Here is a 13,830-nt window from a genome sequence, read left to right as displayed (position 1 = left end):
TCTAACCAAGCATTTTCTCACTGGGTGTTTAATACTTGTCTCCTCTGATAAAAGCTTACGAAGCCACGGGCTCTGTATTTTGTACGTTCTACACATGTAATAAATATCTGAACAATGGATCCGTTTTCCATAGAACATCTATTAGAAGAAAATTAAAATCATACGCACATTCTCCTGTTTAACAGTTACTGAATCCAAGAGTAAGCCTTAGACAAACGGTGTGAAATTTAAGAGACTTTATGCTATAGCACAGCACAGGACGGTTTTGCAACTTTTATCCCAGCATCTATATTGTACCTGGAATTTACTATCTAAACTATTTTTCAATGAATTTTTAGTTATTTTGTTCCCCAATTCACTGAGTTAGGGTCTTGCAATGTAGCCCTGGATGGCCTGGTAACTGTTATGTGGCCTAAGATGGCCTCACTCCTGTGTTGATGCCTCTGCTTCATCCTCTCCGATGGTGGGATGACAGGTATTGTAGCCAACACCAGTTCTAATGTTAAATTCATTAATGCAGTTCTAGTATCTCAAGGACTCAAGTTACTTATACAACCTTTAGCATTGTGCTATCTTTGAAAACTGTAATTAATAATGACAGTCAAAATGGACACTTTTAAGTTCTTAATATGTAATTGAAATGTACTGATCATATAATTTCACCATTTGCTCTCTGAGCACAGTTAGGCTTCATGTGCTCAGGGCGTTCAGTCAAGTCCGAGTGGCAGAGATTGCTGTGGACTGGTGCCTGGCTACTGGCGCTGTTTACCCACACACAGGCTGTGTGCTCCAGGGTGTGTGTCCTTGCTAGTCCTCAGTGATGTGAGGAAGGCAGGCAGGATGGGTGCAGGCTACTGTCTGGTTTTTTTAGCAGCAAGAACATGATCTTTTTGCTTTCATTAAATTTCTGGTCTATTATTTTCCTTCTCAGAACAGTTTACATTTGGACAGGACATCACAGGTAAGTGTTATGTAACCACACCAGTAATGACAAAAAGGTCTAATTCTTTTAATTCTCACAGGAGCAAGAAGAGAAGGAACATACCAAGATTTCAGAATGTAAGTGACCTCAATTACACGACTAAATTCAGTTCTGTTCATATTACTGAAGGCACAAATGTTGCACTGATACATGAATTACAGCAACCAGAAGGGCATGTGGCAGACTGCTGGGGAGAAATTAACAGCTTCAATCCAGTCTGCTGGACCGACGGACACATCGAGGCACTTATGATGGGGCTTGCACAGCATGCATTACCTTTGGACGGTTTTTCTTTTGGCTGGGAGATGACAAGTGTCACATCGTCAGGTGCATTCTGCAGAATGTCCACTGCAGCATGGTGACTGACCCCTTCCAGACTCACACTGTTCACAGATATCAAACGGTCTCCTGGAAAATACACCATCCAATGTCCATTAGCAACAAAGCAAAGCTCATATCAAGCCTTAGAAATTTAACCCTTTCTCACTATCACTTTTTATTATTATTATTATTATTGTTGTTGTTGTTGTTTTGTCTACATTTTGTCCTCTGTGCAAATTTATTCATTAGAAAGCACATGGGAAATTATCAAAACGTCAAGTACCAGGCTTTAAGCATCCATCCAGGTCAGCAGGTCCTCCAGGGGTAACTGCACTGATAAACACTCCTAGATCCAGTCTTCCCATTTTTTCCCCACCGATAATTTGAAATCCTGTAAAATACCACATTAAAAAGAGACTTTAATGGTACTGAATCTTTTAATGTCTCCATGATTTGTCTGCTTGAAACAAATATAGATTCTGAGATAAAATGATTAATATGGGAGATGAGACCACCTGTTTAAGTCTATATCCCTAGCATTTGATGACCGGGGTGGCAAATGATGGACTGGAGTGGACAGTCAGCATCTTGGTGAGAGCGGATCCCAGGAGACAGACATAGGTGAGGGCAGGGGAGGGCAAGAAGCAGCACATATAGAGGCGCATGTGTCTGCAAATGGCGCCACGAAACCCACGGGTTTGTACACTAGCCAGTAAGTTAATATACAACAGGAGGGGAAGGTGACGGCCAGAGGCTGAGGATGGCCATCAGCCCTGATGTCTAAGCGCAGGCTCTCTCCTGTGACCCTCAGAGCGACTCACCTAAGCCATGCTTTGGATCTTTCTTCAGGTTCACCAGTGTGATCTCCCTTTCTGGTGACGAGACAATGCTCCATCTTTTGCGCAGTGTATCTATTAAGAGTTTGCAGTAAAAACAAAAACAAAAAACATAATAGATTTAGGCATTTAGATTAAGCATAAATATTAGTAGACCTCAGGGCACTGATGCTGTGAGCCATGCTAACAGTTGGCCACCACTGCAGGGCACTGAACTTTCAGACACAGGTTTTTCTGATTCCATCTTTCTGTTGCATCATAGTAGATTGTTTCACTTTGACAATTATCACATTAAAATTTTCTCTCCGGGCCTGGGTGATGGAGTAATAGCAAAAAGCAGGTGTTGCTCTTGCAGAGGACCTGGGTTCAGTTCCTAGCACCCACGTGGCAGCTGTTGGGGGCACTGCATGCATGTGCTGTATTGACATACATGCAGGTAAAACACTCAAGACTCATAAAAGAAAAAGAAAAATTTCCCTCCGGGATGTTTGACATATTATTTATAAATTAGTAAATTATTATTAGTAAGTTCCTGAATAAAATGCTAATAAAATAAACAGGATGTAGCTTTTAAAATCCTACTGCTCGTGTGGATTTTCTATAAGATACGGACTTGTCTAGCACAGCCACACTCCAAAGACTTCCAAGCACTATTTGCAGGTGAACACAAACAGTTCAACCTTTCTGATCTCAGTGCTGGTATTCATCATCTAGAATAATGACTAACAAATAATTGGGAAATTAAGTCAATTACTTAAATGAATTTCAACATCTGTGCTACAATTTGCTTTTTCTACTTTCTCCTTGATTTTTTTTATCATTTCCAAAGATCTTAGTAAAACACTTAATTGCAACAGTACTGAAGAAATTGCTACATTCAACAATTTGAGCATACAGACAGACACACACACACACATGCAGACACACATAGGCATTTGCATACACAAATGTGTTGTTAACGCTGACTGGTCTGTATATGAAGGTGGTCGTGGAGGTGAGTTTTAACACTCAGCTATTTTTATAAATTAAAATTTTAAATTCAAGTCTATATTGTTTTTAACCACACTGATGCTTTTTGAAAAAACAAAACAAAACATCCAAAACACAACACCCAGACATTCTGGCTTCACTAAAGCACAAATCAGAGTTTGTTTGGAGTTAAAGCTCCACACACATTCCTCTAATAACCAGGACCACTGTCAATGCAGACCTTACAGACCATATAGGTGTTTCAACATTGAAGGCCATGCATGGACATAAATTAGCATGAATATGCTAGTAACTGACACATAGTATGTACTGATGCCTTAGTAATAAAAAGCACACCCCAATGCCTAGAAATAAGATCTTTTACCCCGAGGAAACAATAACCCTTATTTTCTATCAGCAGTGAATTTAGCCTTGTGTCGTAAGGGCCATCTTAATACAAATTGGATGCTCTCTGTAGCTCATACGCTCTTCTGGAACTAGAACTCATTGGCACTCGGTAACAGTAGTAGCTATGTGGTATCACTAACGACGTTTTGGTGAAATTACACACAACATCACCGGATAATGTTGTGAGGCTCCATCTATAACAGGCGGTACTAAGAAACATGCACCAGCTGTTTCATGAGCAGCTTTGACATCATCATCTATACATTCTCAACTTGGTCTTCCTGAAATAGGTAATGAGCTTTAGCTTTCATCTGGAATAAACATAAAACAATACAGAAGAGGACCCATAAAAATAAAGCAAACAAAAGCAAGGCCACATTCATAACTGAAATTTAAAAAGTATTTAATTAAGGTGGCTAGGAAAAAAAAAACCCAGATATAATCAAAGTGTACTGTAAAACAATTAAATGGTAACAGTGGCTTTGAACTTTTCAACCCTGCTACAAGTTTCAGATCTAAACTCTTAGTGCATAGGGATTTGGAGATTTAGAAACTGATGAAAGACATTATTCCATGGTACTTGGAAAGTCCAAATGCATGCAGTTAGTACAAAATCAGATTCCCTGTCAGTAAGAACAGGATAAAATAAAATAAAAATTAGGCAAGGTGGAAATGTGGTTATTCTCCTGCTGGTTGGAGCTTAAGCCTAGAAAGGCATTAAACCTGGGTAGGTTGTGAGTGGAAACTCAGCTCACAGTTGTCAGGAAAAGGTCCACCTTGTCCGGTCTTTCTGCTCTCTTCGGTTTTACGACTGGTCTTGTGAGGTGTCTGTGAGGTCACAGAGGCTTCTTTCAAAGAGCAAGAAGACAAGCCTCTTCGTTTCTACTTCTAATGGGTTCACAGGATTAGGTCTTTATAACACTTGTCTGGTTAATAGTGTGTATGTGCATGCATGCGAGCATGAGTCAGTTTGTGTTTGTGAGTGCATGTGTGTTTGTGTGCATGCCCGTGCACATTCTCCCTATTTAGAAGCCACAGAGCCTGCTGATCCAAAGGTGCCTGACTGTGACTTCAGTACTTATTCTTTTATTCAGTTACTCTACTGTCTACTGATTGTCTACTGGGGAGTGTTCCTGTCGCCGTTTATCATTAGGCATTGGGGGAAATAAAACAGGGCATTGGCTGTGGCTATGAGAGCCAGCAGGACAGCAAGTGGGATGGCGCCAGACTGCTGCTGTCAGAAAAACACCCGTGTTGATAATAAAAGGGAAAAAATAATATCAGTCAAATGGCTGCATTCCCAAAGCACGTGTCAGGCCTACAGAGTAGTGCTAGGAAGTGCTGCAGCCTTGACAGAGGTGACAGCTTCTCCCTGGGTATCAATGGGGTGACAGGATAGGATGCTCCAAACAACTGCTCGGTCCCAAATCAGAGGGTCACAGAAGGTGAGGCGGAGCGACGCCTGGAGGTGAAAGATGGGGAAAAGGGTAAGCTGGCCAGCAGGAGATGAAGGAGTACTGATCAGACAAGGAGGCTCTGCCACCCTCCCGTTTCAGCCTCCTCGATCCCTCAGTCTTGTGGTGTTTGCAGTGACAGGTCAGGACGGCCGGTGGGACCGCATGCAGGTGCCGGTACCTCAGCATATGCACCAGCTCAGTGTCTTTACTCAGGTCTCTGCACATTGCAGATGCTCAACATACTTTTGTACTTGTTGTTCCTGAGGAAGCATCCATGCAAACTTCAAGTTATCTGCCTATAGGTTCTATTCAAGGTAGAGCTGGAGAATCTGTGAGCTAGATACTTAATTATGAAGACATTTCTCAGGCCTTTTAACTACATGAAGGCGAGTATAAATACCAGGAGGGCTTATTCCAAGATCCTTAAAAGAATTATCTTTTCCTATTAATATGTACCATACATACTACAGCAATTGCAACTACTTGTTAGTGAAAAAGAAACTTGAAATGTCCAGTTCTTTACACAAAGCAAGCCTGTGCTATACCCAGTCATGTCTACGTAGGAGAGGGTGACAGGACTGTGTGGGAGGCCTCCTGACTAGGACCTGCTTATCTCCCAGGAGTTCCTGTGGATGCTGTGTGGTCTTCTATTGGAGAGTGTCAGATTTCATTACGGGTGGTTGTGAGCTACCATGTGGTTGCTAGGATTTGAACTCAGGACCTTTGGGAGAGCAGTCAGGGCTCAACCACTGAGCCATCTCTCCAGCCCCCTATTTTTAAATTTCTATATCAGCATATTACATATTTGCTAAGGCAGTTGGGACCATATCCTGTCCATTGGATGTACACAGTCCACATCCTGGAAAGGTGTGGTGTGTATAAATGTTTTTCCACACTGAGTGAAATGACCCTGTCTCTTCTCAGTTTACTTCTTATGCATCCAGTGAGTTTTTCTGTCTGCTCTGTTTTTATGCTCACTCTGGACTTTTATTTTAATTTTAACCTTCAGCTTTGCAGATATTGTAACTGAACCTCACAGGAAGACTAGCTTTAGATATTATAATTGTCCTTGATGTCAGGCTGAACACGGTATATTGTGGGATTTTATTTATTCTTGAACACTGTATTACTTAGCATTGGCCATGATAATTACCATGAAATTAGATAAAGTTAATTTCAGGGCCTGTACTATGTTACTCTGGACAAGAGTTATTTCTTTTCTTTATTGTTCCTGGGTTTTTTATTTTTCCTCCTCTTCCTCCTCCTCCTCCTCCTTCCTCTTCCTCTTCTTCTTCTTTCTTCTCTTTTTCCGAGACTGGGTTTCTCTGTGTGGTTTGGTTGTCTTGGAACTTGCTCTGTAGATCAGACTGACCTCAAACTCATAGTGAGCTGCCTGCCCTCAGTTCCCAAATGCTGGGACTAAGGGTGTGCACCACCACCAGCAGCAGAAATTTTAACTCTCAGTAGAGTTTTAACCCCCTTGGTTGAGCAGGTTCAGAAGGGATTGTGAAGAGAAAGATTAACTGAGTCCCTCCGTAGCCAGGGGACTGGCTGGTGAGGTGAGGCTTCTAGAAATTCAAAGGGAGAAAGTTCTTACAGTTCATGGAGAGTTGGTACAAATTAACATTCTCGTCTATGAGAACTTAACTCAAAACACGTGTGTGCTATCACCACAGAGCACGTACTAGCAATCCTTTCCAAGCTTGGCCCATGTACTAACAGTTCACAGTCTCACGCCAGGAGGGTCTGGAGGGGACCGGAACTTGGTCTATCTCTGCATTCAGATCGCGGCTCCGCTGCTCTTCGGCTCTGCAGCCTTCTGCAGAGCTCATTTCTGGTTTCTCATTTGTGGAAAGGCCTTAACATCAGCGCCCAGCAGACGGGAGTCTACGTGACAAGTCAGCTGAAGTCTTAGGATGGTGGAGGGCACAGCAAGCCCTCAGGGACTGTCAATGCAGATTATTACCACTGTGGATGTGGCACAGCGAAATTATACAAGCTGCACAGACACCAAACCTCAGTCCAGGTAAGAAGCCTAATTGTCAGCACGGTGCGCCCTGACCTCGGCCCATGCACACGCTCATTTAGCTTATGATAGCTTTTCTGAGGACTGGTAATGGGGAAGGAATACAAGCAACCCTCACCCCTTCTTCATTCCCCATGTGTACTGAAGGCAGCATCTATAGTCTCTGAATCAACTGTCTCCATTACACACTCTTCCCCTGAGTAACTGGCATGTTGATTTCTACTGGAGGGAATGAAACATGTATGCATGCCGGGGCTGGAAGTTTTGGCCACAGAAGCACAATTCCATATGGTCTAACCTTACTCCACAGCACAATTCTACATGGTCCAACCTTACTCCACAGCACAATTCTACATGGTCCAACCTTACTCCACAGCACAATTCTATATGGTCCAACCTTACTCCACAACACAATTCTATATGGTCCAACCTTACTCCACAGCACAATGCTATATAGTCCAACCTTACTCCACAGCATGGTTCAACTTCACAATTTCCTTTTTTGCCTTTACTATTAGGAAAATTAGAACTAAATTTAGAGTCATCAAATTCAGCTATGTTATTATTCATATTTTGAATTATGTGCATGTGTGTCTATTTCTCTGTGGGTATTTGTCTGGGTACAGGTGCCCAAAAAGCCCAGAAGAGGGCATCAGATCCCCTGGAGTTGGAGCTACAGGCCTTTGTGAGCCACCGTGGGGTGCTGGAGACCAACTCCAGGTCCTCTGCAAGAACAAGGGCTCTAGCCAGCCAATGACATCACCAATTTTCCTTGCAAACCTCCTTCATTCTCACTAGGCTTTTCATTAACCCAGCTTTCAGGATTTAAGGGTAAGACTTGGAACAAAGTAATGTATAGGTAGATACTAATGAAATATTTTTTTCCTACCCATAAAGCTGTTAGAAAGACCAAGTAAGATGTAACAATTCTTTACATTTAAATTACAAAAATTCTGAGTACAGACTGAAGTCACTGTCCACACCTGGTCTCCCAATCCAGCTTTGTTTCTTGGGGGTCTAAGTTGAAAAGACTCATGTTTAAAGTCTTTAGTTCTAACACTCAGGATAAGACCCAAAACTGCTCCCAAAGTGTCCTCCGACGTCCCGCTGTCCTGTGAGCTTCTGCACCAGCATCCCTGTGTCCCCCGACTTCCCGCTGTCCTGTGAGTTTCTGCACCAGCATCCCTGTGTCCCCAACCTCACACTGCCGCGTGAGCTTCTGCACCAACCAGCACCCCTATGTCCCTCGGCCTCCTGCTGCCCCGTAAGCTTCTGCACCAGCACCCATGTCCCCCGACCTCACGCTGCACCATGAGCTTCCACCAACACTCTTGCTATTAGTTTGGCTTATATTTCCATGTCTCTAATCAAACTGTGCCCTTGATCTAAAATGCTCATCTCTGCTGCTTCCAGAAAAACCCTCCTCTGTGAGGCTGTTGAGTACTCCCTTGATATTTGAAACAGCAACACCAACAGCAACAACAACAAAATTAGCTCAAGCATCCCTTTAGAATTACCTCAAAACTTTCTCTCCCCTGACTACCATCTTAGCCTTCCTTCCAAGCAATGTCCTTTCCTAACTTCTCATTCATTTCCTTTGTCAGCAATAGCAAAACCACAGGTACCAGTACCCTGCGGTGACATGGAAGAACACTACTCCCCCTTTACTGTCCCACAGGGCTAAATCCTTGGCATGGGACAATCCCCCCACTTACTTCCAGATCAGTACGTACGGAACAACAGAGAGAGGATATGACGGAAATCAGGAGAGCAGCGTGTACACCTACCATTGTCTTTAAAGGGGACTTGGGATGAAGATTTTCCAGAGCTAGGCAAACTCATTCCTGTGGTATAAATTAAATTATTAGACATTTTATAAAATGGCCAGAAACTATAGAAGTATTTTTTTTCCTGAAAAAATTCACAAAGATCAATGAAACATTAAGGCAGTACTGTTTTCCTTGACTTGCGCTGAGAGAAATGTCTTATCACCAGGGGCACACTTACTATTTAAAAAATAGTAATTAATCATATTTACTTGTTTGGGCCCATAAATTTAAATGTGGTGTTTCTGACAATGACAAATACATCAAATGTGAAACATTTATAATGAGTTTCAAAAACACTTGACCAAATGTTAAAAGCAAATGTAATATTCAATGAGGATGGATAAAATAAAAAGTTAATTCAGAAAATTAAGTGGATCTTATAGATTGACTTTATTTCTGAATCTCTACTCTGTTTTTCTTTTTGGAGACAGGGTCTCACATAGCTTAGGCTAGCCTCAAGCCCACTGTATAGCCTTGAACTCTTGACCCTCTGCCTCTGCCCCACAGGTGCTGGGACTACATGTCATGCACTTCCAGGGCAGGGTACCCAGGATTTCTTACTGAACAGCCTTAACTCCCTTGATGTATCACAGACCTTTCATGCAGACTGAAGCCTTCCTGATGGGGGAGGCTTACAGCTCGTAAGACCTCATTATATGGAAGCATAATGTGAAAATCATTTCCTGAAATAATGAAGGTCTCTCTTACTCTAATTTTCAACATAAGGTTACCCTATGGGATGAAGTTGCGCCCTGTAACTGCTCCAGTCTTTTCCACTGGCTCTGTCTCAACTGACGATAGCACAATCTCTGAAAGATGCTGATGCCTCCATTCACAAAGCCATGCAGCATGCTGCAAACACCTATCAGCTACCATGCAGACTTCTCCTGTGGTGTCCAATCCAACTACAAAATGCAAAGTAAGTTGCACTTCAGATAATTAGGGCTCAACTTTGTACTCAACTTTTCTCAAAGGAGAAAAATGAGTAGAATTTGATGCCTCGTCAGGAGGAGTCCTGCTTCTCCCTGCCCCTTCTGGGCAGCAATTTAGCTTCCTGTGCTCACATATCTACGCTTTTTGGTGGGGCTTCACTGGGATTTCCTTTTTAAGATGCACGAGGCAAAGAACTGTTCAACTTATGGTGATGTTCAGATATACACACAAAACCATGGATGTACATACGCTTTCACAGAAACAGCTTGCATCCCTTTAATGGGGACAGGGTCTTACTATCTTGGTCTTGAACTCACAATCTTCTGACTTCAGTCTCCTCTGCTGTAGTTACCACATACATACAACACCTCACTGCACTGAGAGTCACACAATTTCAAAATCTAAGGTAATTAACTGGCCCCAAGTAACAAGCAGATAAAATCTGAAGAGAAGTTAAGCCAATTAAAACTTGCCGACTATCAACCACAGAGGTTTGCATCAAGTTATCTAAGGTTTTGGGGGGGCATCAACCTGCTTTTAAAATAGTAGAAACCTAATGTATCCTTCAAGAAGCAAGCACAACTATCAGAGCCCACTCCCAGAGGCTTGTGGGAAGCAGCCAGGGGATGGCAGCGCTGTGTGCGAGGCCTGGGTGCTTTCTAGGATCCTCGTGGTCTCCCCGACCAAGAGCAACCTAAGGGCACGAGGCAGTTCCAAATTCACTCAGATTTTTACTTGAGGCATTTTAGGCATTCATAGTCTGAGCGAGGAGAAGATGATGACGGAATCCACAGCAACAGACTGGCAGTTAGCACAGCTCTGCTCGCTTCACTACGGGAAGAAAGAAAGAGGGAAGAAAGCTTGGCAGTGCTGACCTACAACATATGCTTGGCCAGGGTCTTCAGTGGATGAGTCTGATTCATGGTTCCTCCTTTCGGGGCTTCTATTTAAACTGGCAACAGACTTTGAACTACAGAGGGAAGAGGAAGGCAGGAGGGGGAGTGTCAATGCAAAAAGAACACGGTGAAAATAATAAAAGGAAAACAAACGCATGACAGGAGTGGGGGCTGCAAAGGCTTTACTCCGGGTTAGTCAATCGTGCTCTTACTTATCAAGCTTGGGGAGTCCTGCCAGTGACTCTGTGTCAGATCTTGCCATCGGGTACAAGGGTTTTCCCACCAGCTCCGCAAAGGCTTGTGGGAGGGCCTCCATGTTAATGACCTGTTTCCGGTGAGGACAGAGAGAGGCCTGACTGAGATCGTGATACGATTTGCTCATCCCTCTAGGCTTTTCCTCCCAGGAAGCTTTGTCAGTCTTCTCTTTTGAACTGTTCTGCAGGGGCTGGTAAAGCGACCACTCTGAGCTGGACAGCCTCTTCAGAATCTCAGCTTGAGCTGACAGGGGCCGGACGGCAAGTTTGTTGACGGTGCTGCTGGCCAGACTGCCCGTGCTGATCGCGCGGCCCATATTAAATCCTCTAACAGACTCTGCTTGCAGGTTCAGGCTCCTAAACGAAGCTCTCTCTACAAGGAAATAGGATTGCTTTACATGACGGAAACACCTTTATGAGAAGAGTTATTTTAATAGTGGGATACAGCATGCAGGTTTTAAGCATTAGCCGGTAGCTGCAAAGTTGGCAGGGTTTCAGAAAGAGTTACAAGGCCCTGCTTTTATACATCTCTCCATCCTTTGAGCTTTTGCCAGCCTAAGCCTAACCATTTCCTACTTCGCCTATGAACTCTCTTTCATCCCATGCGTGATGACTTAGGCTGGCACACCCAAATCCCTTATGGCTTTACACACTTACAGGGGGCATTTAACACTCACAATGTTTCTGCTAAAATACCAGCAAACTAAGAACGGGGAGAAGTGGGGAATGTCTGCCAAAGCAGCTCTGCGGAGGAGAGCTTTGCCCAGAGAAGTCCTTCATCACTGTTATATTTTTAAAAGCTTAGTACAGACTGAGAAGATGGTGTAGCCCTCGTGGATACACAAAGGAACCATGAATGAGTACACCACAACTGTATGCCATGCCCGCTGAAGCTCAGCAATGCTGGGGTGAGCCTTTGGGATGCATTCTCACGTATGTCACCACTACGCCAATCCCACCTTCCTGTCTCCACCACCTTCCAAATGAACCATCAAAGACCCCAGACTTCCCCACTTTTCCTATTTATAAACGTGAATTGTCTATATGTAAATATTGTTTACTACTCAATGAAGACCAAAAAGCCTGCTTTTAGAAGTTAAATTTAGAAAACTTTTAGATCACGCCCTTGGTTCTTCTCCATCATCACAGCAGTATTTGACATTTGAACCTCTTAGCAAAACCACTGTAGCACAAGAAGATGACTAAGCAACAGAGCCTTGGGTGATTTTGCTGTTTGTGAGTTAGGCTACCGCACCACACTGGGCTCTCTGGGTCCCACTGTAACTATAGGATGAGGTGCACTCTGTCGGGAGAGGGGTACGACATCATGTCAGACAGGTGACTTAGATACCATTTCTCTTGTCTTCTACTGCACACTAGATTAATAGTATTTACAATGGGTAGAAAGGAATTGTGATTTTAATGTTTATGCATCAAAATGAGCCTTGAGTTAACATGCCCCACTATCACCAGGGGCAGTGGTCCTTGTCTGTGACTGAAGCAGAATTCAAGATCTTCATTCATACCACAGAATTCCTAATCACCTTAAACTTGGTATGTGGGGTTTCTATTAGAGCAGTTAACATTGTACTCTCTTTTACTATGAGAAGACTCTGTAATCTAAGAAGAAAACAATCAATGCAAAGATGGCAAACACCACTGATGGCAGCAATAATGGTGACCAGTTCACTTAGGTTTTGTCTCCTAAACATGGCAAAATGCTCACAGCTACCATCTCAGACACAGGATGTGAATGTAACCACAGTTGATCTCATCCATCCCACTGCCTTCTACTGGAACATATGTCAGTGTGGACCAACAGTTAAGACAACAGGAGCTGGAGTCTAACAGCAGGGCTGTGTTTCAGACTGAAGCTTGCAGCCCTGTAGCTGCAACTGAGTTTGTGACATGTGCAGAGTGCTCCCTTCTGTGGAGAAAGAAAATGAGACTCTGAAAATTCAGCTTCTTTCCTAAGACTGTTCGTACATGACCATGCTCCTGCTGTGTGGCATGCAGTGTGGAGCACAGAAGCACACAGCACAGTGCCAGTGTAGCGTCTACTACTGCTGCTACCACCACAATTACTACTGGCACTCATGGCACCATGTTACTGATTAGTAGTAAGTAGAGGGACTGATGGGGACTGAACCCAGGATCTTACATATGCCACAAGCTCATTTCCACTCAATGTATGGCCAAGTCTGCTCTGCTTGAAGTTTTCTATAGGTATGAATGTTACTTTGTAACAACCCTTTGATACATAGACCATCTGCTGGATACACTTGAAGTGCTCTATAGGTATGAATGTTACTTTGTAACAACCCTTTGATACATAGACCATCTGCTGGATACACTTGAAGTGCTCTATAGGTATGAATGTTACTTTGAAACAACCCTTTGATACACAGACCATCACTGTAACAATAATTTACAGACTGAAGAACTAAGAAACAGAACTTTTGAAGCATGACTGGGATTTCTGAGTCTCTAACAGTCTGGTTTAAACATAAGAAATTTTTCTTCAGATGATAATCATGCATGACTATAGTCAAGCATTCCCTAATGTGAAAATCTAAAATCTAAAATCCTCTAAGAGCTGAACAGACATTTCAAATGGAAGCTCAGCGCTTGACTTCCTTTTACAGATTTTAGTCAGAACACAAAACGGAGCATCTAAAATTATCTGTAGGCTCACGCGTGTAACGTGAAGATGAGGCAGAGACAGATTCTCTTTAGTGTTAAGGCCCATCCTTCACATGCAGATATGTGTCTGCAGATATTCTAACCTCTCAAAAACTGAAAAATATGAAACATTTTTGGTCCCCCCACACCCAAAATTTGGATCGGGGAGAACAAACTGTACTTTCTGTGTAATGCTGTGCAAGCTTCAACTTGAGACTTTTCTCTTCTGATTCCCCT

At 43.0% G+C, this 13,830-nt stretch overlaps 1 protein-coding gene across 2 annotated transcripts in view; it reads right to left on the bottom strand.

Moving 5' to 3' along the window:
• Ptpn13 (protein tyrosine phosphatase non-receptor type 13) overlaps positions 1–13,830 on the bottom strand; it is a 175,152-nt gene that overhangs the window by 46,915 nt on the left and 114,407 nt on the right. For both annotated transcript variants that reach the window (XM_085836937.1, XM_021162112.3), the window contains exons 18-23: positions 10,870–11,284; positions 10,637–10,731; positions 8,787–8,843; positions 2,125–2,214; positions 1,587–1,694; positions 1,259–1,390 (exon numbers count right to left, since the gene is read on the bottom strand). In XM_085836937.1, the coding sequence (XP_085693063.1) occupies positions 1,259–1,390; positions 1,587–1,694; positions 2,125–2,214; positions 8,787–8,843; positions 10,637–10,731; positions 10,870–11,284 (897 nt within the window). The remainder of the gene's footprint in view (positions 1–1,258; positions 1,391–1,586; positions 1,695–2,124; positions 2,215–8,786; positions 8,844–10,636; positions 10,732–10,869; positions 11,285–13,830) is intronic.

The sequence above is a fragment of the Mus caroli genome, unplaced genomic scaffold, assembly GCF_978045245.1.
Source record: "Mus caroli unplaced genomic scaffold, Mus_caroli_1 scaffold_4, whole genome shotgun sequence".
Taxonomy (NCBI): domain Eukaryota; kingdom Metazoa; phylum Chordata; class Mammalia; order Rodentia; family Muridae; genus Mus; species Mus caroli.
The sequence above is the reverse complement of the archived record's forward strand: the minus strand, read 5'-3'. Positions and strand labels throughout refer to the sequence as shown.